Genomic DNA, 27,873 nt, shown 5'->3' with positions numbered 1-27,873 from the left:
GGAATTCGTGAGTGCCACTCCTCTGTGTGAGCGCAGGACTCCGATAGCTTTGATACCAATTCTCTCTCCAACAACTTTTTTAAAGACTGAGGTCCTCTTATGCTGTGGTTAAGCACTGTGGCTCTGACAGTTGCATACGACACGATTAATAAGCCCTTACAGGTGGGCAGGGGTTTAAATGCATTTTAAATTGGTGGTTGTCTTAGGCCTGGGGTGGAGGGCTGCTCGCTTGTTGTTTCCCTCATTGGTCGTACCTAATCACTGGATCACACCAGTGCTGTCAGTGTTATAACTGCATCATAGAAAAGCAAACCATAACACTTCCTGATCTAAAACCAACCAGCGTCATATGGTAGCTGATTGACAGAATTGGATGATCTTTTAGTTCTTATTTAGTTCACTTAGTACCTCAGTAAAGTGCATGCCAAATCCAACCAATTTGTTTGGGATGCGGCTGGGTCCTTAAATATGCCTAGAGATGTCCTTAAATAGTACCAAAGTATAATTTTTGCTTTCACACTGAAGTAGAGAGGGCTTATTTTCTTTGGAGCAAGTGATAGAAGTTCTTTAGTGTATATTTTTCCCCCTGGCTTTCTGTTGTCAGAGGAACAAATAAATTGAATTTGTTCCTTGTATGAACTCTGACATTTGGGTTTGGAAGGGAAGGGAGGTGTGGGGGTGGAGATAGCTCTTAATAGTCATTCTTCATTTTCTGCTGCATGGCTCTTGGCAGAAAGCTTGTTTGAGCATAGGGCAGTGGAGAGATTAAAAGAGTAATGCAAGAATCTGTACAAGTTCACAATATTGTTTATTCTCTTTAGTTTATTACTGGTTTGTGAGCTTCTGAAGTGTTGGCAGGTCAAACCTACGTCCCTAGATAAAAGCAGAGCCTTGTGGATGCTGCTGTCACAAAGGAAAATAGCAATGCACCTTCTAGTTAACTTGCTTCTCTTGATCTGCTTTACATATCTGTCATTTTAGAACCAAAGTTAATGAGGAGACTCTGGTTCTTAGGATATAGTATGTCAGTTTTGGTAAGTCGAGACTAATCAGACGTTTTTACATCCAGGTTCTATGGATAGGTGTCAAGAGTATAGAGTCAGCTAAGAGTCTAGAGTTTGTATTAACCATGGCTCAGTTTGCTGCTACGTGCTGTAGTGCTGGTCGTTCTATGGGGACCTTCCTACAGTGATAGGAAGGAATTGGCAGGTATCAGACATGCAGTTGGTAGTATCTTTAACCGTATTCCTTAATCTTATAATCAGTTTAAGGATTTGCCCCATTTCAGTTATCTTAATTGTGATTAGCAGCTAAGCTGTACTCAGTTTGGGAATGAACTTGTTGGGATGCTTCCTGTCATGCTTGTTGAAAGTTTTAGAACATGTGTTTGCATCACAGATGTTCATGTCCTTTATAGAGACAATTTTTTAGGAAATTTCTTTTAAACTATTACCAATTAAAAAAGAAAATGCTGCTTCTGAGGAAATCAGTTGGTAGGCTAACTTTGTACATGTTTGGTCAATGTATCAGTCTTCCTGCTGGCTGGACTTACACTTTGTTTCACTTGTCTTGGAGTTTTTTCTGTGGAAGAGTTTAAGTATCCTAACACTTTCTAAACAGCTTAAGTATTTTACACCAGTTCTTAATGTGATGATTCACACTACAAGCATTATTCTTGGCCCAAAGTACTACTTATATATCAAATCCATTAAAATCTGTGTGGATATGCTTTTAAGGAAGAAGTGCTTAGGTGTAGGTGTAATGGATCTGCATTTAAAATACCTTCTGAAATGAAATCCCCATTCCCATCCCTGCAAGTCTCAATTAAAGAGGGAAATTTGACAGACTTTAGATGTGGTACACTTAAAAAGAAAATAAAATAATATTTTTCTGATCAGACTGCATACAATTCTTTTTAATAAAACTTTTAAAACCTAAATTATTCTTTACCTTTGGTTAAGGTTGTGCATTGATGTTCCTTGTAACTGCTTTCACTTTTCCTAAGCAAAGGTGATAGCTAACTGTGTGTGTCTGAGTGGAAATACGTGAATAGCTGATACACAGGCACTTCAACATCTGATATTCTATATGTGTAGGTTTAAAATGCTGGGGCTCATTTAGGTTCAGGAAACATTTTTTTGGCTGTATGAAGAAAAGTCGCAGCAGTCCTCTTGGCTTCTCTTAGGATGGTTTTATCCTCTAGCTTTGCTTCATTTTTCTTCTCTTCCTATGTTTCCTCCCCATCAGTTTGTACCCCTTATAGACTAACAGGCAAGACATGGAATAACCTTTAAATCAGCTTTGTAGCCGTTTTGGGTTTTGTAAATGTCATAAGCCGTGTTCTGTATGCTAGAAGGGTTCTAAATTTATATGTGAAGTAGTATGAGAACTCTAAGAAAAGAAGATGGGGGTGGGGGCTGATACAAAGGAAGATGTATTACCGTTTCCGGAAGGTGTGGGAGAAGAGTGCTGACAACAGAGCAGAACAGGCGGAAAAGGCTCACCAAGGGCCTTACAACTTCAATTTACATGCTACAGGAAGGAAATTCATAAAGGTGAGGTGCAGGAGAGAGGTGTGTTTATTTTTCGTGTTTTCTCTTATGCAACTATAATAAAAACAGAGTAAGAAAATGAATTTAAGTTGCAATTCTCTAAATTTGTTTCTTTGGGTCTTCCATGCACTTGATTTAGCACTAGGTAGAGGAATCATAGATAAACTGTCTTTTTTTTGATAAGGCATGAGGAGGCCCAAGCCTGAGTTAAATGTAGACAACGTGTCACGGCATCATGTAGTGCATTTCCTCAAAATATTTTGTACTAGGAGTCCTACAGTCCCCAAAGATCTAATAATGCTGTGAAGGCTGTGTTAGAGAGGTGGTCACACTCTAGGGTGTGCAGTGGTCAGATCCTGGTGAATTCCATAGGGGTGCTGAGTAGGCCCAAAAGCAGTGTAAGTAACTAACTATTAACTTGAGCTAAGTGTCTCATTTATGAGCTTAAACACTGAAAAGCAGTATTCAGTGAGCATCATTCTACAGCAATTTTTGGAATGAACCCATGTTTTAGTAAATTCTTGAGGTTTATGGGCTTCCAGTTTTTGGAGAGTGGGGAGTTAAAGGGTGTAGTAAGTGAGTAAATGTGGGACATTGTGACCTGAAATTGCCTATGCTTTTGATTCCAAAATAACTAGTAACTTTTTATGAAAATATATTTTGGTGCTCTCTCTGTTCAGGTAAGAACTCAGGAAGAGTGTTTTCATGGTTTATGTAGGCACTTGGGTTATTATATACATTCTCTTTATATATATATATATATATATATATATATAATTTTATAATTATTCAGGTACTTAGTCAATTACTTCCATAGCTGATTTTAAAAACTTCACAGTTCTGGTGATCTTAATCTTCAAAGATGTCAAATGTTTCATTTGTTGAGCAGTTTGTCTTCAAATTAACTGACAGTAGTAAACACTGCATATCACAAACTTGTTTTATCTACTCTCAAGAGGTTTCCGTTTTTGTTGCACCAAAAATACATAACTACAGAGTTTGATTCACCTGTTTTTCCTAGGCCTGTTTCATCAGCTAGATTAATTCATGTTCATCTGTCTTGCATAGGAGAAGGTGAGATGATCTCCTCATCTTTGGGATTTGGAGTTCTACGTATATATGTCTGTTAGCAGGCATATTTCCCTTCTGCTAAATGTGTTAGAAAGCACTTCTGAAGACCTTGTGATTAGGGATTTGGATAATAAATTTTTAAAAAGCAATAAATAAGAAGTATATGACTGAAAGTACCTTTACTTTGGAGGTGTCTATCCAAATAACTGTTGAAAACACCTTGACTGAAACCACACTAACTCTGCTCTTAAAGTCTGGGTGATCAAATACTAGAGAACTTTGGTATCTGAGAAGCTTCCTTGATTGCTAATGAAGCTTTTTGTATGCAGAAGAAGCAGAACTTCATGAACATTTGCAGATTGTCAGCTTCAGAATTCTGTAAGTTGTCTGAAGATAGTTCAAAGTAAGGGAAAGCGTTGACTGACAAAATCTCCTTGGACATGTTTCTACCATTCTTTAGATCCAAGTGGAAGGTCCTGCAGTTGTCTTGGGGCAGTCACCAGTGTCACTACAGACTGGGTGTTGAATGGTTTGACAGCAGCCCTGTGAAGAAAGACTTGGGGATTTTATCTGAATTTCTGGCTCTTCTGTTGGAGAGTAACCTTTTTGGCAGGGCCTGTTAATGTCAGGACAAGGGCTTTAAAGTGAAAGAGGGTAGATTTAGATTGGACATGAGGAAGAAGTTTTTTACTGGGAGGGTGGTGAGGCAGTGGAACAGAGTGCCTAGAGAAGTCACGGATATTCCATCCCTGGAAGTTTTCAAGGCCAGATTGGATGGGGCTTTGAGCAACCTGGTTTAGTGGAGGTGTCCTTACCCATGACAGGGGGGTTGGTACTAGATGATCTTTAAGGGTCCCTTCCAACCCAACCATTCTGTGATTTGGTAGTTAGAGTCAAAATAAGACTTCTGGCTGACCTAGAAATGCAATTCCAGGTCTTCAAGTTAGCATATCTGGACTTCAGATGCAAAAATAATGAATGTTAATTATTAATGTTAATTGTTGATGTCAATTAACAGTAACATTATGTTATTTAATGTTAAAATTATCTTCTCATTATGTTATTTAACATTAATGTTAATGTTAATATTCTCATCACTATGGATATGAAATACAAAGATTGATGTTAAATTAATGATAAAATATATATCTTGATATGTTAGTCAAAAGTAACGACAACAAAGATGAAACTCTAAGTTGGCTTTGAGAATACAGTAACTTGATGGGCTGTTCTTTCAGGTTGCATCTCCTAAGAATTTTTTAATATTACATTAGCCTTTAGAAAGTTAACAGTAGAGATGTGGAACTGTCAAAATGTTAGCTTTTGTTTCATGGTGTATGGTAGGTTTTACAGAGGAATTAATAGTTAACTTAGCCAATTTTTTTGCTTATAAAACTAGAGGCTGTGTAGGAATGTAATTATTTATTTTTCCTATAAAAAGTTTTAATGCGGAATGATAATAGAAATTTGATGTTAAGACACATTTCAACAAGAGGAATAAAGGCTATAAATGCTATTACAAAGTAAAAATATTTGTAAACAATGTCCTTTTCCCTGGCAACTACAGAGTGGTTTTTTTGTTGCTTGAGGGAAGGAAGAGGGAAACACCTGGAAATTGTTTGTTGGACAAACTGAAAATCAACCTGTTGGTCTGTAAATCTTTGAGGATAATGGTAGTTTCAGGAGCCACTCATTGAGAGCTTAATAAATACTGAGAAGCCCTGTGAGCAGATGATGTTGGTAGCCTCACAGTTGCTGTTAGCAGAATTCCCTGGGTCATACTTTAGTTCTACATAAAAATAAAAAGCTTTTTTAGGTCTCTTACCAAAGAACACTGAGATGTTTGTCTTAATACAGGATGTTTATCTTGAATTTAAGAGATCCCAAACCATGTAATTAAAAATCTTTTTTTGGTGGATGTTGCTTGATTTTATTTATCAAAATTCCTTTGTCATCAAGAAATGGCAGTTCCAAATGGAAAGACTGAAAAACTGAACTTATTTCTCTGAGAACAAAATTGGAGAATGGTTGAAAAGTTTCCTGTCTTTGCCTTAATTTGTCCAGTCATTCCAGCAGCAATAAAGCCAGAAGGATGATGAGACAATATTGGTAAAACTGCAGCACTATGCAAGCAACACCCACTTATAGCTCAGTTAAAGCACGTGCAGATAACACCATCTTTTAGCTTCCTCAGCAGTCTGCTGAAATAAACACTCAAATTAATGCCATGGCACACAGCATGGACAGCAAACAGGAGGAGCAGGAAGCCACTTGCAGCAGGAAAACTGTGATGCTGGAACATTGGCCTTGGAACAGGCTGCCCGGGGTGGTGATGAAGTCCCCATCCCTGGAGGGACAGTGTAGTTGTGGCACATGGGGACGCAGTTTAGTGATTGTCCTTGGCAGTGCTGGGGGCTTTTCTGACCTAAATGATTCTGTGAACAGTGATTGAACAAGAGATGGAGCTAGATCTTTGAGAAGAAGAAAAGTGGTTTGGAGCTTCTCTTGTCCCTGGTGTTTTGCTGTGCTGAGATGATTGGATTGCCTCTGCTGAAGTCTCCAGTCAGCAGGGTAGAGATGTCTCTGTAGTGTGCTGAGCAGCAGCAGGGTATGAAGTGCTGTGATGCCTCTTCAGTTACAGCTGTCTGGAGACTGTCTAGGCAAGCAGGGGCTGCTTGGCTGGGTTGGCTGCCCATGTTGCTAAGGGAGAACCGGCACAGAGCAGCACCAGCTTCTGACTGGAGCCCAGGTCAAAGTCTATTCTGATACTCAAAATCTAGTAAAGGATTGGCTTTCACTAAAGGTTGCCACTCCCTGTCAATATTTATACAATAAAAACTGTCATGGGGACAGTATGTAAGATCTCTTTATTAGTAAGTCCTAATTGAAATCCGACTGCAGATTTCTTTATTTTAGCTTCTCTTATGTTTCTTATATGCATTCATTTTTCTGTTTCTTTCATAGAGTTCAGAAATATCTGGAGGTTTTGTTGGTTTTTGTCAGTTGCATGGTCTGAGATGATGCAAAGACCTAATGCTTGGAAACCTCTGTAGGAAATGCTGCACACACTAAGGCTTTATTTTGGACTCTAGATTGAAACTATCTAAAAGTGTTTCTAGCTTGTGTGTGTCTGGGCTGCAAAGCTTATAATTGAACTGGAAACACAAGTGGAACATGTCCTTGTTTTTTTTACAGATCTTCATGAGTCATAATATTCACTTAGGAAAAATCCTTAAATTCTAATAGTTATGTGAATATTGACTAATTATGTCTTTATATTTTTTCTCTTAAAAGCAGCATAGTACTCAGTGCTGCATTACATTCAGATGTATTAAATGCTAAGGTATGAATATATTTGGAGGAAAACTTGATGTGAGATCTATGTAGAAAATGCATTAATAGAAGATGGCTGTTTTCCTATGTAGTCACTGACTGCTAAGAAAATACTGTTTCTGTGGAGACTGAGCTTAATTTTTAGCGAATAAATAATGGCCAAAAAAACCCCTGACTACATAAAAGTATGTATGTCATCTGGAATGTGCTTTTTGAAGAAGAGGAAGCCAGAAGCTTCTCTTGACATCTGGAGATTTCAGCTAGGAAATTTTTTCCTGTTTTGTGGTTGGAGAAGTTACATTTTCAGCAGATGGTTAGTAAAACTTGTATTATAGCCATAGTGGTTATTTCCAGTGGGAAAGTGTGAAGGAATGATGGTTAGGGCATTCATCTCAAACTGGCTACTGTTTGATCATTTATTTCTTTTGTCTAAATCAGTTGCTTTGGATGATGATTTGGAAGTCTGCCTTCTTAATGTTTAATACCATGTGCACAGGGAAAGTAGTATTTTATTGCGTATAAATGATTGTTTTTTCACAGAATTATTGAGGCTGAAAGGAACCTCTGGAGGTCCCTCATCCACCTGCTGTGATAGAGTGGCCTAGATCAGGTTGCCCAGGAAGGTCTTTGAGCATCTCAAAGGTGGTGAACTCCACAACTTCTCTGGGCAACGTGTAATTTTCCACTTCTCAGAAGAATACTTACTCTGTTGACATGTCATACAGCGGAAAATAAAATTCACCAAAAATAGTAGAGAAGTCATCAGTATTCATTTGGCATTTATTTGCAGAGTTTTGGCCTTCTTGTTCAGTAAACCTATTTCTAGCCCAAATAATTTTTTGAAAGGTATCTGCCACAGAAGACCTGAGGAACTTTCTGTGTGGAGGCATTTGTAGATTCAGATATTTTAAGCATGAAGGTTTGTATCTGAGAAGCCAGTTGCTGTGAATTTATAAGCTCATGTTTAATTTGTGACTGTGGTTGAAACAGATGTAGAATTTTTCTGTTGGAGCTAAAAAGAGAGTGAATACCTTGCTGTGATGTCCAGTTTGCACTCCATGAGTGCCACTTCAGTTTTTCATGATTATGTAGCGTTGTGTTTTCTGTATCTGTGTACACACATTGTTTTCTTCCTGACAGGCAGCGAGGGAGGCTGGGTAGGACTTCCTTATTGACCTGGAAATGTGAAAGACTTCTTGACAGTGATGGGACAGGGACCTGTCCCTGAGAGACAGGTGAAGAGGAGATACTAACTGTGGAGTTTTCAGGCAGAGTCTTCAGAGGAGAGACTTCAACTTCAGACTTTGACTTCAGAGAAGTTGAAGTGTGAAGTGCCAGTACAACAAGCACCATCTTCATAGAGTATGGATGACAGTTCAGCATGGTAATTCCACCATTGACACCTGGGAGCTCATTTGACCACAAGTGTGGATTGATTCTGTTAAGTACTTAAGAGGGGAGGAAACCTCTGCAGCCAGGCGGTAATCGAGTAGGAGTGGATGGGGAAGATTCTTCAGGGAGGAGTGAGGTCGAGGGTCAGACAATCAACAAGTTAGTGTTGGTTATACTTGGCTTGTGCTTTTTTGCAGATGCTGGGTTTTGCTAATTATACCAGGCAGGGCATGAATCTGTGGTTGAAAATAGAGGTAATGCATCTGATGCCTCACAACTTTGTATTGATACTATGCGCTGCTGTCAGTATTAGAGGTAGAATCATAGAATTCCCTTCTTTGTTATGAATCTGCTTATACGAATGTATTTTTATACTAATCTCTTCTTAGAAAGTAGCTTTGACTGTAGGCATGCAAAGAATCCTGTCAGTATTGAGCTGAGAGAATTTATTCTCCCCTTTCAAAGATGGAAGGTGGTTCTGCTGAACCATTTGTTAATTGCTCTAATACATATTCTGTGGGTAGCTGTCCTCCTCCTTCAACTTAATTTACTACAAAGTTCATTGGCAATTAAACAATTGCCAGCATAACAGTGATACAGTTTTTGGTGGTCTTGGGATCATTCAAACCTGCTGTTACATGCTATATATACATATATATGTATATACTCTTTTGTGGAAATTCAAGGCCAAAAGTGGTGCCAGCCAAATGGTAGACTCGTTAGGAACTGAAGTTTTTGCTCTGGTAATATTGGCAACAATCATCATGGCTTTTGAAAGAGGGGCTGTTGTTGCAAACATTTGTGGAGCTAAGATGGTGACATAAATAGGAAATTACCCATGAAGACCTGTGAGTGAGTGAAAGCTGAACTATTGATGCGATTGTGTATTTTATTGGGCTGCTTTTTGTTTGAGCAGTGGGTTTGTTGGTTGGTTGTTTTGTCTTTTTTTTTTCAATACATTGAGTTTATAATTGGACATGCCATTAAAGAGCTGGGCTTTCTCTGTAGAGAATAAATCAGTAGGCTTCCTGGAAGAGTTTTTGTCTTCTGTCTTTTACTAAAATGCCCATGGCTATTTTTAGCCTTTCTTACACCCCACGAACTGTTTTATGCATATGGATTTTGGAAATAGCATGACCTTAAGGTGTTTGGATATGGTTTTGACTTGCCGAAATCAGGTGGTTGGAGAAATCATCAGAGCTAGTCACAATGTGGTTCTGAATCAAGCTATGAAGACTCTTGTTAGGAAAACCATATTTAGGAGAATTCTGTGTTGTTTGTCTAAAGAATAAAGTTGTAATACAAAGAAAGTCTTGTATCACATAACTTGCATGCCCAGAGCTGTTCATTGATTCTGCGTGGTGGATTGGAGTAAGGAAAGGACTAAAAGTCTCTCTTGCTTTAATTCTTGATGAATGTAAGGTCAGAGGAGTCTTTAAAGTGTTTTCCTTTTGTTTCTTTTCTGTCCTCGAATGCCTTCCGGCTTTGATAAGAAAGCTTTTGTCCTTCTGAATGCAATGTATACGTAACACTATTATCATCAGTAGTTTGGGCTTGGGATATAAGCAGAGATACCATTCAGAGGTAAAATTGGGGTGTTATGACGCTGGTGCTGCTGGAGCTGCTTTGGTTCTGGGACTGCAGTGATTGTACAAAACTCCTCTGTGACTTTCTGTGCCTTCTGTGTAATTCATTTTGAGTGGCATCAGGGAATAGTCGGGATGGCTGCATTATTCTTTTCTTTGGTCATGACAGTCTCCTCTTTGAGCCCCTGGCAAAGAAGGGAGTCAGATTAACTTTCACCTTAATATAAAGAATGGCTTCTATCAGATAAAGAATAGTTTCTATCATAGTTCCTGGTAAGTTCATAGGAAAGAAGGGTCTGAGAACCATGAATTCTAGGGGGGAGAAAAAGGGATTTATTTTTTAAATTTTTTTTTTTTTTTTTGTAATGTACCCTTTCTTGTTGCAGTTTGACAAACTCATAGATATGGTCAGGAATAAAAGATTAATTAAAACCATTTATTTGCAGGTTGGGAAGTTTCTTTCAAAGTTTCTGATGCCCTGTGAGTAGAAGCTTAATTTTTCAGTGTAAGGTTCAACCAGAGTAGGCAGCTGAAGGTTTTTGTTCACATCTGGCTATCTTGTGAGAGGTTGTCTAGCTCTACCAAAGCAGGACACCTTTTGCTTTTTTTCTTGTGTGTTTCAACATCAGCAGACTTACCTTACAGTGGTGCTTCATTACTCATATTTTGTGGGAGGAAATAACAGTATTCAGCAAGGGTGTATTGTAGAAACAAGTTGAAATCCTAAGGTTTCTTCTGACTGATAATTCCTCTTACAGGCCCTTGCATTTAATTTAAGAAAAAGTCTTCTGAGCTGATGGGTTAGCAAAAGTGGAAAAAAAAGAAATGGGGTGATGAGTTTTTTAAGAATTACTTTAAAAAGTATTATGATTTTACAAAATAAGTTTATTTTTCCAGAAGAGTTGGAATCAACATAACTTCTTTCATAGCAGTGGAAAAAGACACAATCTTTAACAAGTAACTTGTAACTCTGAGCTAAAGTTTATGCTTAAGATTAGATAATTCTCTGAAGATCTTGCTTCCCTTGAATTTCATCATGATAAACAAATGGCCTTCAGGTATAATGAAGTGCAGCTCACAGAAATAAGCTGGTTTATTGGTTAAGCTTCCTTTTTACATCCAGAAGAAGGTGGAAGCAGTGTTACCCATAAGAGCACAATTAAGTTGGGCAGGATACCTGTGTCCTCATCTCTGCAAAACAGAAGAATCGCTTAATTTTTAAATACAGAAGCGTGGTGTCTGTTGTCCTGATTTTATGTTTTTCAGTCTTCAGATTATTTGTTTCACTTTTGCAGTAGAAGTAAAACCAGTAATCAAGTTCTGATATAAAAAGGAGAAGCAACTAATGGGGCAGTTGACAAAAATTATTTTGTCAGTAATGCCAGTCCTGTCAATTTATTAATCGAGTTAATTCTTAAACTTGTGCAGTGGATATTTGCCTACCATGAATTACTTAATTCTTGATAGTTATAGAAAATAACTTTCTCCTTTTGATGTTGAGGTTGTGGAAAGTCAATCATTCAGTTTAAATGCTTCTGGTTTGAATACCAGTCAAATATTTCTTGAAAAGACAGGAGTTGAAATGAAAATTGGTGTGCCATGTTATCCTCTTGCCTTAGTAAATAAAATACCAAAAAAAATGGAAGCATCAGTGCAGTATCCTTGATACTCTGATACATCCTTCTTTACTTTTGAATATTTTTAACAGCAGAACACAACAGATTACACTTATGGTGTGGCAGGGATAGGGTGCAAGAACAAAAAAAAAATTGCCCTTTGTGGAGAAGACTTGTCTGTCTGAAAGATATATATATGTATACAGATATGAGGTTTGGAAAACAGGCAGAGAAATTAGTAAGATGATAGATAAAGATGATTTTGGTGTTGGAATTGTTTGTTTTGCCTAATGTGCTGTAAGTTAGGGCTTCCTGATTTCTTCAGCCTTTTTGTGAGACTGTTTTGAATTTCTGTTTCCTGCATCTAAAATAAGGAAGTACTTCCCCACCCCTCACAATTTGTGGGTTTGGTGATGTGGAGGCAAGCTGCTTTTTGTACTCTTTTTAAGGGGTAGGGAAATTTCACTGGTAGTACCATCGAGTATTTAAAAAGCAGACATCAAGCTGCAAGGACGTGTCAAATGTGAATGGCCAACAAAAACCTCCACAGCAGGACTTAAAGTCAAAAGGGAGGCGTGAGTCTGTTTAACATTGCATCTTCGTTGATATGTTACAAACTGCTATTTTAATATAACCCATTGCTTTCAAATTTTTAAATATTTTCATAGAATCACAGAAGTAAAGAGTTGAAATGGACCCACAAGGATCATCCTGACCTTGCATGTTACAAACCCCAAGAATCACACCTTAGGGCATTGTTGGAATGCTTCTTGGACTCTGTCAGGGTTGGTGCTGTGGCCCGTTCCCTGGGGAGCCTGTTCCAGTGCCTGACCACCCTCTGGGTGAAGAACCTTTTCCCAATATCCAACCTGAACATCCCCTGACACAGCTTCATGCCATTCCCTTGGGTCCTGTCACTGGTCATGAGAGGGAAGAGACCAGTGTCTGCTCCTCCACTTCCCCTCATGAGGATGTTGCAGGCTGCAGTGAGGTCTCCCCTCAGTCTCTTCCAGGCTGAACAAGCCAAGTGATCTCAGCCACTCCTTGTAAAGCTCTTAACCACCCTTGTGGCCCTCTTTTAGACACTCTCTAAAAGCTTTGTATCTTTCTTATATTGTGGCACCCTAAACTGCCCCCAGCACTCAAGGTGAGGCTGCCCCAGTGCAGAGCAGAGTGGGACAATCTCCTCCCTTGCCCGGCTGGTGATGCTGGGCCTGATGCCCCCAGGACAGCGTTGGCCCTCCTGGCTGGCAGGGCACTGCTGACTCAGATTCAACTTGCCATCGACCAGGAGCCCCAGGTCCCTTTCCTCAGCACTGCTTTCCAGCCTCCTGTTCCAGTTTGTATGTACTCGGATGGTTGCCCCATCCGAGGCGCAGAATCCAGCACCTGTCTTTGTTAAACTTCACATGTTTGATGGTTGCCCAGCCCTCAAATTTGTTGATGTCTCCCTGCAGGGTGTCTCTGCCTTCGAGGGAGTCAACAGCTCCTCCCAATTTATCACTGGCATACTTACTTAGTATTGCTTCCAGTCCTGCATCCAAGTCAATTTTGAAGATGTTGATGAGCACAAGGCCCTGTGGAGGGATAGAGCCCTGCAGAACCCTGCTAGTGATGGGTCGGCAGTCTGATGGCACTGCATTCACTACAACCCTTTGCGCCTGACCCGTGAACCAGATGTTCGACCATCCCATGGTGTGTTTATCCAGCTGAATGCTGGACATTTGGTCCAGTAGGACACTGTGGGAGACAGTATTGAAAGCTTTACTGAAATCCCAAAAGATTAGATCAGCTGGCTTCCCTTGATACCTAGGTGGGTTACCTTGTCATAAGAGGGAATTAAGTTTGTCGAGCAGGACTTTCCCCTCAGGAACCTGTACTGATTGTGACTGATGACTACATTGTCCTGCAGGTGTTTTTCAATACCTCCCCAAATAATCTTTTCTATACTAGTCGTTGAAGTGACACTGACAGGCCTGTAGTTTCCAGGGTCGTCCTTGCCCTTCTTGAAAATTGGGACAATGTTTACCAGCTTCCAGTCGGCTGGAACCTCTCTAGATTCCCAAAACTGTTCAAAAATCATTGAGAGGGTTATCCTTTTGACTTAGAGTTGTAGTTTTCTTAAGTTCGGATGTTCCCACAGACAAATAGGGAAAACTGATTTACATGGACATGGGTTTATGACTGCAAAATACTGTTTTTAAGTAAAGAAAATTAGTTTCTTTGCATGCTAATGCATATTAATACATGAACCTAAAAATTACTGTGCTTCAATATAATAAGTAAATTTTTACATTACATTAGCTCTTTTAGTAGCATGTTCATAATGTTCATCAGTCTCTTTGCGCTGAATGTATGGTAGAGAATTGATTGTATTTCTCAGGGGGAAAACTGTATACAAAGAGGAGCTTCATGAAATTTGGTGCTTTCAATAGAAAAGTGTCACTACTGGCTGTTTGAACTGTGTTGTGCGTGTATATGAAGCTGTTAAAATGAAGATTTATGCATTTTAAGTTGCAGTTAACTGCAGTGTCCAATGCTCAGTAGTATAGCAGGAGACTGTTCCTGTTTCCCATAGTTTCCAGTAGTGTAATCACTGGAGGAAAGGGGGAACATCACTAAAATATTCCATTGACCTAAGCAGTTTGAGGGTTGTAATAAACAAAGTTTGTTAGTTCTCTGAAATAATTCTCCTTCTTGTTAGCCTTACATACTGATTAGGTAGTGGGTTTGTACCTTAATGAATTCATATGCAACAATTGCTTGCTTTCTAAGTCTGAAGGTGTGCTTAACAGATTTCCAGGAAAGCCTTTCTGTGAAAAGCTTCATTAATCACTTGAGATCATAATTAAATAAGTGAATTGGCTAAAAAGAAAAAAAATTATGCTCAGTACATTCACAGACTTTTATATACATGTATACACACTCCATAGTGATGATAAATATGAAATCATGACATTCATTTTCCTTTAAAAAAAAACTTGCAAATTCAGTTGAGGTACTCTAAGTTTCAGAAAAATGGATCGGAGGTGTTGTTTTCAGTACTGTGCAATTATAATTTTCTGCTCTAAATTTTGTTAGAAGGAAACTATGATGAGAATATTTCTGTATGCTGAGTAGTGACACCAAAATTGCACAAGGAATAATCTACCTAAAGTTTTCTAATAGAGGGTTAATTTTGGTGAGACATCAAATGTATACTATTTTAAAAATAGATCTTGTGGTGGTCAGTGGGTTTTACTCAGGCTTGCAGCCTGTCACAAGTGGGGTCTTCCATGGGTGGATGCTGGGCCTAATGCTGTCCAACATCTTCCTGCATGACCTGGATGGTGGCATTGAAAGCACCCTGAGCAAATTTGCGGATGACACTGAACTGACTAGTGAGGGGACCCTACAGAAGGAAGAGATGTCTTACAGAGAGAGCTGGACAGGCTGGAAGAGTGGGCTGAGTTTACACTGATTTTACAGGCTGGGATCTGTGAGGTTGGGAGCAGCCTCACTGACCTGGGGGCCTGTTGGACAACAAGGTGAACACAAGTCAGCAGAGCATGGCTGCAGCAACAAAGGTAAACTAGATCCCGGGCTGCATCCACAGAGGGGTTACTAGGAGAATGGAAGGTGTGATCATTCCACTCAGTGCTGGTAAGGCCACATCTGTAGGGAGGTGTCCAGTTCTTGTTCCTGCAACCCAAGGAGAGTTCTAAAGGAGGGTCACAAAGGTGATCAAAAGGCTGGAGAACTTGCCTTGTGAGGGAAAAGTGAAGGTGTTTCCCTGGAGAAGGTGTGGGGGAGACTTCATCACAGTGTCCCAGAACTAAAAAGACAGCTACAAGGAAGATGATAGAGATCTTTTCAGGAGGAGAAAACAAGGGCCAACATGTACAAGTTGCATTGGGAGAGATTTATATAAGAAAGAAATTTTTTGCTGTGACAGTAGTCAGTCACTAGAACAATTTCCCCAAGGATGTGGTAGAGTTCCCATTGGTGGTGGTTTTCAAGACTCAGCAGGGTGCTAGGCAATCTCATCAAGGCTCCCTTTTGCATGAACAGTTGGACCAGGTGAACTTTTGAGGTACCACCAGATCTGGACTGTTCTATGATTCTCTGTCTTTGGAGAAGACACCTCTACAGTATTTCACAGGTTGGTTTCCCCTTTGCCTTTCCCTAGCTTTGTTTCAGAGCCTCAGTGAAGCTCTTAAATCAGTGCAATGTGTTTGCAGCAGTGCTAATTAAGCACAAAGTAATGATATGTGCAATATATACAAATTGTTTTCTCAGCTGTAGCTATCAAGGTCCCATTTTCTGAAGTGACACTGTACAGGATATGGTATCTGTGCTGAGCAGCATGATGTTAATTTCTCTTTTAACAGCAGATCTTCTCTGATGAGAGCGAAAGAGACTTCAAGAGAAAAACCTTTAAAGCTAGTGGCCTGAAGACACAGAAGAAACTCAACCACAGAATGCATGCACAACAAATCTAGTTTCTAAGTGGACAAAAATATAAACTGTTGTTATTTTCTTAAATATTTTTCACTATCAATGGCAACTTCAATAGCAATAGTATCTGAATTTAAAAAAGCAACAGGAAAAGCACCTCCCACAGAGTTAATTTTTGTTAATACTCTAGGAGTTAAGATGAACTCCATCTGGAAGGAGGAAAAATATATTCTGAGGATTTAAACCAACAAATGCAAGTTATCCATTTAGATTGGAAAGATACCTCTGCTAAGCTAAGAGAAGCTTGCAAAATGATCAGGAGCTAGTAGGATTTTTGTCTTACAATGGTTTCAGGTGAGAAGTTTCTTGATTAGTATAAAACTCTCCAAATTAAGAATTAGCATAGAATGAAGCTTTCAGTAAATAGAATGTAGTTCTTGTGAGTATGGAAGTAATATAGGTAATTTGGATATGAAAGATTGTTACCATATACAGTCAGATATAGTCAAACAACATTTAACTTTTACTACATGAAGAGATACAGTTTATTTGAGCATAAAATCAAGGCTTCAAGTACGCTTTCAAAAAATAACAGAAGTAGTTGGTTGAATCTGTATTTCTGATAAAGCCCTAAGGATTATAAAGAAAAAAAATAGCTTAAACTATGCTCTAATTTCAAGTGTATTTTATTTCTCAGCAGATTATTATTCTGTAATAAAACTTAGAAGTGCTGGGAATTCGTTTTGGAATTCCACTTCTACAATGAGCCTGGTATTAGAGGGATCTGTAGCAAGAATGCTCAGGCCAGTCCATCAAGAGCAAGGCCACAGTCTTTCTGCAACAGCCTTGTCTCTGTTTTGTGAGCCAGCGTCTATTACAGCTACTGCCCTCATGCTATATATATACATTCAGTAGCTGTCGTAATTAGATACGGGCCTTCTAGAATTTACCTCCCTTTTATGTTTTGGGTTGTGGGGCAGGAGGACAGCTACCATGGTTCATAGCAGAAGGTGTATTAGATGAAATAAGAGTGCATTGGAAGAACTCGGTGGAAAGAGCAAATCAAATTCCAGCTATTGCTTACAGTGTTTCCCAGTTGCAGTTATGTGAGGCCATTGGCATTCCCCACTCACTTTTGAAGAAATGAGATGCTCCAACATCTGTGGTGCCAAACAGGTAAATTCAATCACTGTCACTGTGGTGTGGCAAGGAAAAGAGGTTAAATCAGGATGTCTTTTAGTTACCCCTTTACCATCAGAGTTCTTGTTATGTTTCTGCTGGTTCAGAATAGTTCAGTGTGTTGGTAGCTACTCTTGACAGAAGACCTAAGCCAATTGGCCTTCGAAGACACTCAAAGGTATGCTTCTCTCTTCTTGCAGAAAATAGAAGATTTATTTGAGGATTGATAAGGAATATTATCCTATTCTGTTTTCGTCGTTTTTAAGTTCATACTGCTGATAATTAAAATTTTTTTTTAATTTGGTAATGAAAAGTCAAATACATTTTTTGCCATGCTCATGATATTGAACAGCGTTTGGAAACTGAACAAGTCAGGCTTTAGGATATTCAGAAGATTTTCTGCTGTTAAGATTAACTTCTATGTAGAAATAGTATGTAAGAATTCACAACTACTCCACTCAACTTTTTTTCTGAATTTTCTTGCTTCTTGTCTTCTGGACAGCCATGAACTTTTATATTGGTTTTCAGCAGGAATAGCTTATGTATTCATAGACTGGTTTTCTGCTGTGTTCTTAATTCTTTACAGGAACTTGTACAAAAAGAGGTATTATCTCTACCTGTGTTCTTATTTATAAAATTTGGCTTTTAACTGAATCTATTAAACTGGAGTAAGTGTCATCTTATCTTCAGAGAATAAGGAGATTAAGAGGTTTTTTAATGAGGTGAGGTTAAATAAATTGGAAATTTGTCATGTCATAGTTCGAAAGGTAAAGGGACAAAATTACAAGAAACGACCAGTTCTCATACTTGTCTTTAACTCTAAATTGGAAAGAAAGAAAGAGCTCTAAACACGAGAATGTGACATGATCTTAGAGTTGTTATACAGCAGTTCAGAAAATAGGAAATTCAGTTCTTTTCTGTTTGCTACAAGTTATACAATGTGTTATCTTGACTGAAACAAGTAAGGGGGATTTTGAATGTGCTTTACATGACAGATTAAATGCTGCATTGCTTATCTTCTCTGAAGAGTGCCTTAAGCACATAGAGCTTTGCATCATGAACTACTTGTAATTTTACAAATGCAAAAGAGTTTGTGTCTCTGTTGAAGTTTTCGGTACTTCTTGTTTCTCTTGCCAAGCAGTTTGTAAAATGTGAATATGAATGAAAGTGGTAGGTTACTTTTTTATTATTATTATTTAAAATGTTTGGTTTTTTGGGATATGTAAATCTGTGTATAGAGGGTGTATGCACACACATACTTCCTGGTGTTAAACCTTTCCTAATGTCAAATGTCTTTGTGATCCAGCTGACTTTTGGAAAGTGAAGTGTAGGATGTCTGACAAAAGTGTGACTCTAAATTCTTGAACTGATATTGCTGCTTTATAATTACATTCCAGAATATCTCATGTTGCTATTTTGTAGTATTTAGAAATGGGAAACCTGCTTTCCTCAGTGTTTTACAAACATAGAATTTATATGAATGGGAAGTAGCAGTATTGCCTGACTTCACTTGATGTGGCTTTTGAACGACTTGGTTTTTTATATTTTTATACACACGTGCAATGTATCTCTAGTCTCTTAGTTCATGTAGATTTCCAAGAAAGTAGTGGGTTTTTTTAATGACTTTTTGTTCAATTAGGTACTGGAAAAATGCTTTCATAAAGCAAATCCTGGGATAAAAATCATATAGAAGTTGGATGCAGGTAAAAAGTAGCCTTTCATTCACTTTTGGTTTATTTTGTAGAAAACATGTTTTCATCAGTTTTGCTTTCTGCTTAATGACAGACTAAATGACAGCTACTCAAAATGGTCTGTGGGACAGAGGAACAGAAAATGTCATGTTAGTGTGCTCTGATTTGTCTCATGGCAGGCTTTTATGGTGTGACAAAAATACTGTCTGCCTTCATCCCCTGTAGAGATTAAGTTAATCAGCCCAAGCTCGGTCTTGCTCCCTTGTAAGGACAGGCAAGAGAGACTTTGACAAGATTCCATGGTTGTGGCAATGGTCCAGACAGCCCTGGCTCCCTTTCCTCTTGGGCTAAGATTTGTTTTCTCCCGTTTTCTGAATCCAAAAGAAAATCATGCCTTTGGAGTACATGTATCAGTCTACTGTATCCTCTTTGGGGGGGGGGGGGGGGGAGGGGGGGATGGTTTTCTCAGGTTCTGAAGTGCTATGTAGAAAGAATGGTATTAGAGAAGAGTTGACTTACTCTTTTGTTGTAGCTGGAAAAGTTGGTAGAAGACTTGCTTTTACAGTCATTTCTTAGCATTTTAGTATTTTTCATCCTTGTGATTGCAGTATATCAGCTTGGTGAAAATACCCAGTGTTGTAGAAGTTGAATACTACTGTTTTAGGAAGTTCTGTTCTCTTTGTCTCATGCCTGAGCAAGTGTATTAGAACTGCATGCCTCATGCTTGAGCAGTGGAAATGTTGGGAAAAACTTCTTTCTTGGTGCATGAAGTCAGTGGCTTTAGTTTTCTTCAAACTTTAGTCTCAAAGCTTGAAAAGGGACATAGAAAAACTTAGTTGCATGTGCCTAATGAGCTTGTAAGCATAATAAATCAAAACATCTTTGGACTTTCTTGAAATTAAAAGCGTTGGATCCTCTAGTGGATTTTTAATACTTCCACTCTTCCTCTAGTCTTGAAATACTGTACTTGAAAATCCCAGATAAACGAGCTTATATTGGTGTAGTATTACATATGTTAAAATCCTTACTGATTATCGTGAGAGAGACTTGCAGTTTGTAAAAAGCCACCCTTACGTTTTCATGGACTGCTTTGATTCTGTTCTGTCATTTCACTGCTGGAATGTGGAACCATGCCTTTCAAGTAGGTTTTTGATTTTGTAGTTCCACCTCTCTTTTTTCACATGCAGTCCGAAGCATTCAGGATTTTAGTTGTGATTCTACCATGATGTCAGAAAGGGTAGAAAGAGTACTTAGAGGAGATTTGGGTTAAATCAGAGAACTGTAAAATAGTTGGGGTTGGAAGGGACCTTAAACATCATCTAGTTCCAAGCCCTTGCTATGGACAGACACTTTCTACTAGACAAGCTTGCTAAAAGCCCTGTCCAGGTTGGCCTTGAAGACACTCGGGGATGGGACATCCACAACTGCTCTCAAAGCATCTATTGTGGGAGTATTTTTAGACCTGAAAGTAATTAGTGACTTGAATATACACTTAAACATCCGTATTAATTAAAAAATTGTGTTACTAGTGGCATTGTCTGTATATGCTACCATTTTTTCTTCAGGTGGGTTTTGAAAGAGAGCTTGTCTCTTCACACTTTTTTTTTTTTTTTTTTTTTAATGGCTTAAAGGGAGTGGGTAAAACCATGGTTTTTTAAATTTATAAATTTGTAAATTTAATTTATTGGGTTCTGGACTGTGGGAACAATCTGTTAGCAGAACTGTTTTGTTTTACATTAGCAGTGAAAATCTCCAAAAAAAGTGAAAAACTTGCTGTTTTGTTCCTGTTAGTTACAAAATCCTATAGTACAGATGAATCTTAGTGGTTGGAAGTAGAAATAACTTGTCTATATCTAAAATAATTCTCATGGAATTTTTATAACCTTGTTAAAAAATAGCATTACTTGAAAGTCATTTTTCTGGGTATATTCATCATGGAAAAAAGAATAAATATAGAAAAACATTGAGTTTATGCATACAGACATCTTTTATATTGAAAGTGATGTTTTTCTTTTAATCAATCCACGAAAAAGTCTATGGCCTTTGCTAGGGTTTGTGATACAAAACTGCATAACAATGCACAAATTCTTAAATAGTGTAAAGTTCTTGTTTAGTTGCATATTTCAAATATCTGCTTGACGTGTGATTGCTTGTGCTGGAATGTTTATTGCAGAAATGTAGCGAGAGCTCTGACAGGAGATTGTGCAATCGCAGAAGCTTCTCAAAGTTGATTCTTTGCTTCATTTGTGCTTAACTTCCCATATTTTTCGTTTTGCAGACTGGTTTGCATGTGACACTAAGGAAAGGCGTATTGCTTTACAAATCACTGGTTCAGTTTCTAGAGTTTTTTTAGTATAATTATTTCATAATCTTCATTTCTGGACTTCTCTCGTGTCTATTTGCCTCTAATTGTAAAAGTGTTGTGATTTGTTCTAGAGTTTTAGGGAAGAATTTCCCTTTTGGTGGTGGGGAAGGGGAGATTTTGTACAGTGTTTCTAGACTGCTGGAAAAATTATGATGCTCTCACTCTTTCTTGAGAAGTTATTCAATGAATTGTCTGTGCTCTGTTTGAAAAATTAAGTACTTTTGTTCTCAGTTTGCCTAGCCTCTGTTTCCAGTCCCTGGGTTATTTTTCTGTGGGGTGGATATTATTACTAGCAGAGGGTTTTTGTTTTTTTTTTCTTTATACACCTTTTTAGAATCTTCTCTAAAGCATAATTATTGAACAAATATAATCTCCAGAGACCAAGTTGTCAAAGCTAAATAGAGAACTTGCCTTTTTATTGTTGTACAGTTTGTTGTTTATATCTGTAGTTGGCACGTAGTGATCTTTACAGCAAACCTGGTCCAGGTCAGGTGACAACAGGTTCTGTATGGCTGCTGAGGTATTGTTGCTTTACAGAAAAATTAGTTACCTTTCCACTGACTTGTTATATTGCATACTTTGCTGGTAATGCTCTTGGTTTGTTTTTCACAGCAGAGGTGTCACTTTTCAGACAAAAGTATGGTGGGAGAGCTAGACGCAGCAATTTAAGCTATTGATGGGAGAACTTAGTCTAGTTTTACTACAATGTGAGGATAAGAGATCTAAAGTTGCTTTACGTATTTGACAGCTTTTACAAGAGAAAGCACTTTCATTTATGTTGCTTGCAATAACTCCTGTGAACATGTTGGTGTCTTGCTAATTCACATCTTGTCCAAGTGACTAAAGCTTACTTTCTGCAGTCAGGTTTCATGGATACCTGCCTGGAAAAAAATCTGTGAGGCAGACAGCAATTTCCTAGGCAACAGATGTGGAGGGAGTTCTGTTTGCTTTGGTAAATACCACTGGTTTTTAGTGGAGTTGTGCAGTTTCTTTTCCTTTTGTTGAAGTCTTAACTCGTTGCAGGTTGCTGCAAAAGCAGCCTTAGACTTTTGAGCTGGGACTGGACCAGTTTGTCTTCATTCTTTCCTATCTCTGATCTGTCTTTATACCATTTTGTCGAAGGGAAGTTATGTACCAGTATTTGCATCCACAGTGTTAATTTTTATCCATGTTACTTTTGCTTTCTAATGAGCGTTCCTTACAGTGTTGACTCCCATTGATCTAAATTGGTAGTTTTAAGTGTGTGTGTTTAAAATGAAAGTGTTGGGACTCCCAAATCGGAACGACAGATCTCTGTGCTGCCTGTGGAAGAATCTGCCCTCACAGGATAACCAAGAAAGCTCTGGGGACCTCAAAGGGCACTTGCTTGTGTAATTTACAAGTGAGGTTCGGCTTTAAAAAAAAAAAAAAAAAAAGTAGGTTAGGGATCAGAGCTTGCCTTTTATTTTTGGTTAATACCATAACTTTGAGAAGTGGAAAGGATGTGAAGTCACTTTTTTCCACCACGAGGTATTTCTGCGGATAGTGTTACCCTGCTGTGTGTCAGGTTGTCTGCTCATCTCCAGTTGCAGTTGTTACTGTAGCTGGGAACTCTAGACCTGTGAGGCATTTCCTAATGTCAAGTGCTGCAGTGGCTGTGGAATGCTGCTTCCATGGTGATAAACATCAGTCAGTTCTTTAACTACCAGTACTTCTATTTCTTCTAACACTATTTAAATATATATATTTTAGGTGTATGTGTGTTCACATCTAGTACAGTTTTCTTGAAGAGGGCACTTTTAGCAAGCTGTACTTATGCTTTATTTAATTCTACTGTTAGTCAAACATGGTTTGATAAGTCATTTAAACCTAAAGTAGGCTATTTTCTTATTTTCTACACATTAAAATATTAAGAACCTGCATAGCCCTCCAGATAGTTCTGCTTTAGTCTTTTTATATATTCTGTTCATGGTAGAATGTTTCACATTTGGTATAGAAGCTTTGAAGTTTGTGAAACTTGCCCACAGAGCATATTAACCAGTGCAAGTGAACCATTTTTAAGAAAATGAAATATCTGGAGATCTCACTTGCTGTGAAATGAATCCATGTAATTTGACTTAATGGCAATTGGCTTTTACTCTGGTTTCACACCTTCCTGAACTATTTTCAAATGATATTGTACCTGTTTCTGCCTAGATTTCACCGAAATATATTCTTGGTGCTGTCTTGGTCTATGTTCTTCATCATCCTCTCTCATCTGATAGTTGTTCCTAAAGATGGAATACTAAGTGGAATTAATTCTGATGCCAAATTGAAATAATAAAGCACTAATATAATAAATTGAAGTTTGGATGTAAAGACTATTAACTACAATAAATTATGCTAGTGGAGTGAAATTAATGTTGTAATACAGTGTTAAAAGTTTGAGTTTGGAGGGGGAAAAAAACTCCCACTAAAATAGATTTTCTGGAATGCGTCTTCAAACAATGTCAGTTTTCCATAATTTTAGGCATAAAAAGTCTGATGAATAGGTGTCATTCAGAACAGATCTAGTGATTCAAAATTTCTGCATCTAGTCAGTGGACAGAGAGGGTCAGTGGTGTGAAGGATCTATGACTTGCCCTCAGTGTTAGCGAAAGACTGAGGTGTGTAGGTTCTCTGAATGATCTGTGTAGTGGGTGCTGGCAGTACTCCTGCACACATTCTGTATATGAGTTGATTTCACAGATTCGCACTACATTTTTAGTTCATTTTAGGAGATGCTTCAGGTGGTAGGATCCATTGCTGGAATGGAGAAACAGCAACACCCAAAAGTGCATGTGAAAAAACATTACTACTTTTATGTGCTTCTGTCTAAAGACTTGCAAAGGTTTCTTTCAGTGCTAATATGGATGTAACAATATTGAGAGGTCTTTTAGCTCTGGTGTTAGTGACAGTGGGCGTTTTCATATATGTGTTTGTGTATCAATATATATTGAGATATTTATATTGAATTATGATCTAGTGAGTCAGGTAGTAAATGTATGTTCTAGGAATTGGTCAGAGCAAATGTTGAACAGCTACTGTTTGAACAGAAGGCAAGGACATGTACTTATGCATGTAAGTACACAGAATGTGGGTGGCGTTTGCAACTACACATGGTATAACCCTTTAAAAAGGCCAAAATGAAAGCAATAATCCATACTGCTTTCAATAATACTGCCTTGAAGTTTCAAGATCTCCTTATGCAGATGTTAAATCTCCCCTGAGTCAAACTCTTAGCTCTTTACTGAGTTAATACTTCACCTCCCCAATATTTCTTTTTGAAAGGCTATTGATTTAACCAAATTAGCAAGACCTCTTATGAGTATTGCAAGGTGCTAGGAGGCAAGGAGGTCTGTAGAGTTGTATCGTGCTGGGTGATGAATCAAGGACCTTTTACTCAGGCTCATGTGTCAGTTTGTGTACTTTGCCTGCTCTAACAGTTTAATGAAAAGTCTTAAGTGAAGTGCCTTAAGTCTGTCTAGATTGTCTTGTCCACTTTGAAGATGAAATGTTGAATTGCAGTTTTCTCTTATTTGGACAGCAAAATTAATGAGTGGGATTAACTTAAAACTTAGTGGGATCTTTTGTGTACTTGATTAGAGATAGATAAATGTAGCACTACTGGTATAGTTGACCAGAGAGATCACTTGTGTATGACAGGACATTATTATGAGTTATGATGAACATGTGCAAATCAAGGTCGGTCAGGTTTGTTGATTTGAGAGTAGTGGGGGAAGCTCATAGTACTATAGAAATAGGAAAATGGCTACAATACAGGGAACTAAAATATGGACAGTTAAGTACTATAGAAATAGGAAAATGGCTACAATACAGGGAACTAAAATATGGACAGTTAAGAATTGTAGAGCTCAAGACTTACTTTCATCTCTCCAAAAAAGGAAAAGTGGCAAAGACTTTAAACTTGGGTAGCTGCCAGTCTGTCCAAGGAATGCAAATTTTGTATGCTGGTAATACCCATTAAGTATTTTTTTAGTTCTTTGAGTGCTAAATAAATAGTAAAATAATAAAGTGTCTCAATAACAAAGTTTTAACTGAATTTCATACATTTTTATTTATTATGTGCTAGATGATACTATGTCATAAATAAAATTTCAAAATACAAAAATGCTATAGTTGTACCCTGACAATGTAGATTGTATATTTTCTACTTTATATCACTTACAAATCATGAGATATGTTTTGCTAAATTGGAATTGGTTGATGGTGTATATTTTGAAATAGCCATATAAAATTGCATTAATATTAGTTCATACATCTGAATAAAACAAGTATTACATAGTTGTAGTGAGTTTTGAGATTAAGGAATGTAGTTGCAGAGCAAAGAAATCTAGTATAGTCATAGTAGGACTGGCAGTTTGATGCATTAAAACTTTGGAAATAGGTATAGACCAACATTTGGGAAAGTATCCAATTAATGTGACACTGCTTAGGTCAAACTGAAGAAAACCGGTCCATTTTAAATGAATCTAGTGAAAGGAAGTTAGTGTAACAACCTGAGAAATTCAGTGTTAATAGATTGTGTAGTGAATGTGTGTGTTAATGATAAGTTTTATGTTCCAGCATTCTGTATTTTTAGGAAAACTGAAGGGAGAGTAATGGAAAAGGCTGTTGGGTTTGGCTTGTTGTATGAATAGACAAATGAATGGAAAGCTGCTAATCACTCTATTCAAAACAGATTGGTAATGGGGTTTAACAGGTGTGTGGTATTTCACAGTCATAAGGGATCTAAAATGGTGAGTAATGGTTAATTAATGATGGTAGAGCAGTAAAAATTAAAGATCCAGCAAATCAAAGAAGAAATTAATACTTTGTGGTTCCTGGCTGATTATAAGTGGTAGGTAAAATTCATCACTGAATGTTGAGTGAATGCATGGGAGAAAAACCTCTCATCTTTATGTACTTATGTTACATTGAACTAGCTTTGATTTGTAATGCCTAGTTTTGTGGAAAAATCAAACTAGTGCACAGTGACTATAAAAATTAACCAGCTATTTTGGTGAATGACTGAAAATGTAATGAAGGACAGAACAGGAAATGTTGTACTGCATCGTGTACTTATGGTGTGCTCACAGCTTAAATACGATATGTGTTTTCTTCACACATGCCCCTGCCCCATTTAGAAAGTACATGGTGGAAATAACAAAGCACCAGAGGGTGCTGATGGTGGGAATTGAAACAGCTTTCATGCAAGGATAATTGGAAGAGAGATGGCCGGTGGTGAAATGCTGCAAGTGTGTGAAGCTGTCTTGGGGTACATGGGTAAAGAATCATTGTCCCTTTTTTGGCTGAAGAATGGTACACTCAAAACGAGGTACACTTTCACATAGCCTGTAGGTGGTGGAATTCACATCTGCATGATGCTGTAAATGCAAGAAACTAAACCAGAGAAAACGCTTAGAAATGTTTTAGAAAATCACTGAAAAAAATGTTGCCTAGAAAATCTTTGTGATAGTTAATTATGACAGTGCCATTTCTGGCTCACACATACACCTGAGCAGTACTACTGTGTGCTGGACTTGCTCATATCCTCTTTCCTGGACATTCTTACTGTCATCTCCAGAGCCAGTCTATGCATCTAGACAGACCTTGATTTTACTCCGTATAACTATTCCTTTTAAACTTTTAAGTGTGGTGTAGTAATGAATAAAAGTGAACCAACAGATTATGTGGAATTGTTGGTTTCGTATAGAAGAGCTCTGCATGTTGTAATGGCTCCCTAGTGTGCCTTTTAAAAAATTTCCAGATAAAATGAGGTGTTTTAAATAGAGAATGAAACTATTGATGATTTCATTGAATGAATGTGATATAGAAAAGTCTGTATCAGACCATGAAACGGACTGAAGAACATTAGAAAGGCAGTTTTCCCATTTTTTTAATTACTTCTGAAATACTGTTACCACATAAGTGGAGGTATAAACCAATTTATTTTAGTACTCGGTTTTAATTGTTGGAAGGAAAATGTCTGTGTAGACCTCAAAGCTAAGCAGGAAAATTGCTGTGTAATGACAGAATAAGGTGGAACTTAGTGTTAGCTGAAAATACCTCTAAGCCACAATCTGTATTTCCAAGAAGTATGGAATGTGCTGTATTTAAAAAAGATGCATACTAAAATACATGGAACCCATCCAAGTGGAGAAAAAATCCATCATAAAAATGAGGCCATCTTATTTTAGTAAAGTGTATGAAACTTTTGGAGGTATGGTTGCCTATTATAATGATGTCATTCTTTTTTTTTTTTTAAGAGGAGAAGAGTATGGCTGCTATAGGTCTTGATGGAACGATGATGTTCCTTCTTTTCTGTGTTACCAAAGAAGTCAGATGATGTATTAAAAGATTGAGCAATTAGAGTTTTTTGCTTTTATTTACTATATTAATAAACCCAAAACCTCTGAATTTTTCACCCTGTGACAATCTTACACAGTATTCTATCACCTAATTCACACCAGTGTAGATTCTAATTCTTCCCAGAGGGTAGGCAATTTTCTCCATGGACAAAGGTCAAACAGTGTTGTCCAGGGGGGTAGAACCCTTCAAAACAGGCAGAGAAATATTCTCTGCATTCTGGGTTCCCACAGAGCAAGATGGAATGAAGAAAGCTGAGAGATGAGTTATCTCTGCAGCCACTGC

At 37.9% G+C, this 27,873-nt stretch overlaps 1 protein-coding gene across 7 annotated transcripts in view; it reads left to right on the top strand.

Moving 5' to 3' along the window:
- ROCK1 (Rho associated coiled-coil containing protein kinase 1) overlaps positions 1-27,873 on the top strand; it is an 85,492-nt gene that overhangs the window by 1,377 nt on the left and 56,242 nt on the right. For 6 of the 7 annotated variants that reach the window (XR_007200403.1, XR_007200402.1, XM_048289328.1 and 3 more), the window contains exon 1: positions 2,430-2,555. The exons of the other annotated variant lie outside the window; for it this stretch is intronic. Coding sequence is in view for 4 of the 6 variants with exons in the window: in XM_048289328.1 (XP_048145285.1) it covers positions 2,433-2,555 (123 nt within the window). In the remaining 2 variants the exon portion in view is untranslated. Of the gene's footprint in view, positions 1-2,429; positions 2,556-27,873 lie in introns of those variants that run through there. 7 annotated transcript variants of the gene reach the window in all.

This window comes from Corvus hawaiiensis, chromosome 30, assembly GCF_020740725.1.
Source record: "Corvus hawaiiensis isolate bCorHaw1 chromosome 30, bCorHaw1.pri.cur, whole genome shotgun sequence".
In the NCBI taxonomy this organism is placed as follows: domain Eukaryota; kingdom Metazoa; phylum Chordata; class Aves; order Passeriformes; family Corvidae; genus Corvus; species Corvus hawaiiensis.
This window is presented reverse-complemented; position numbering and strand designations above follow the sequence as displayed.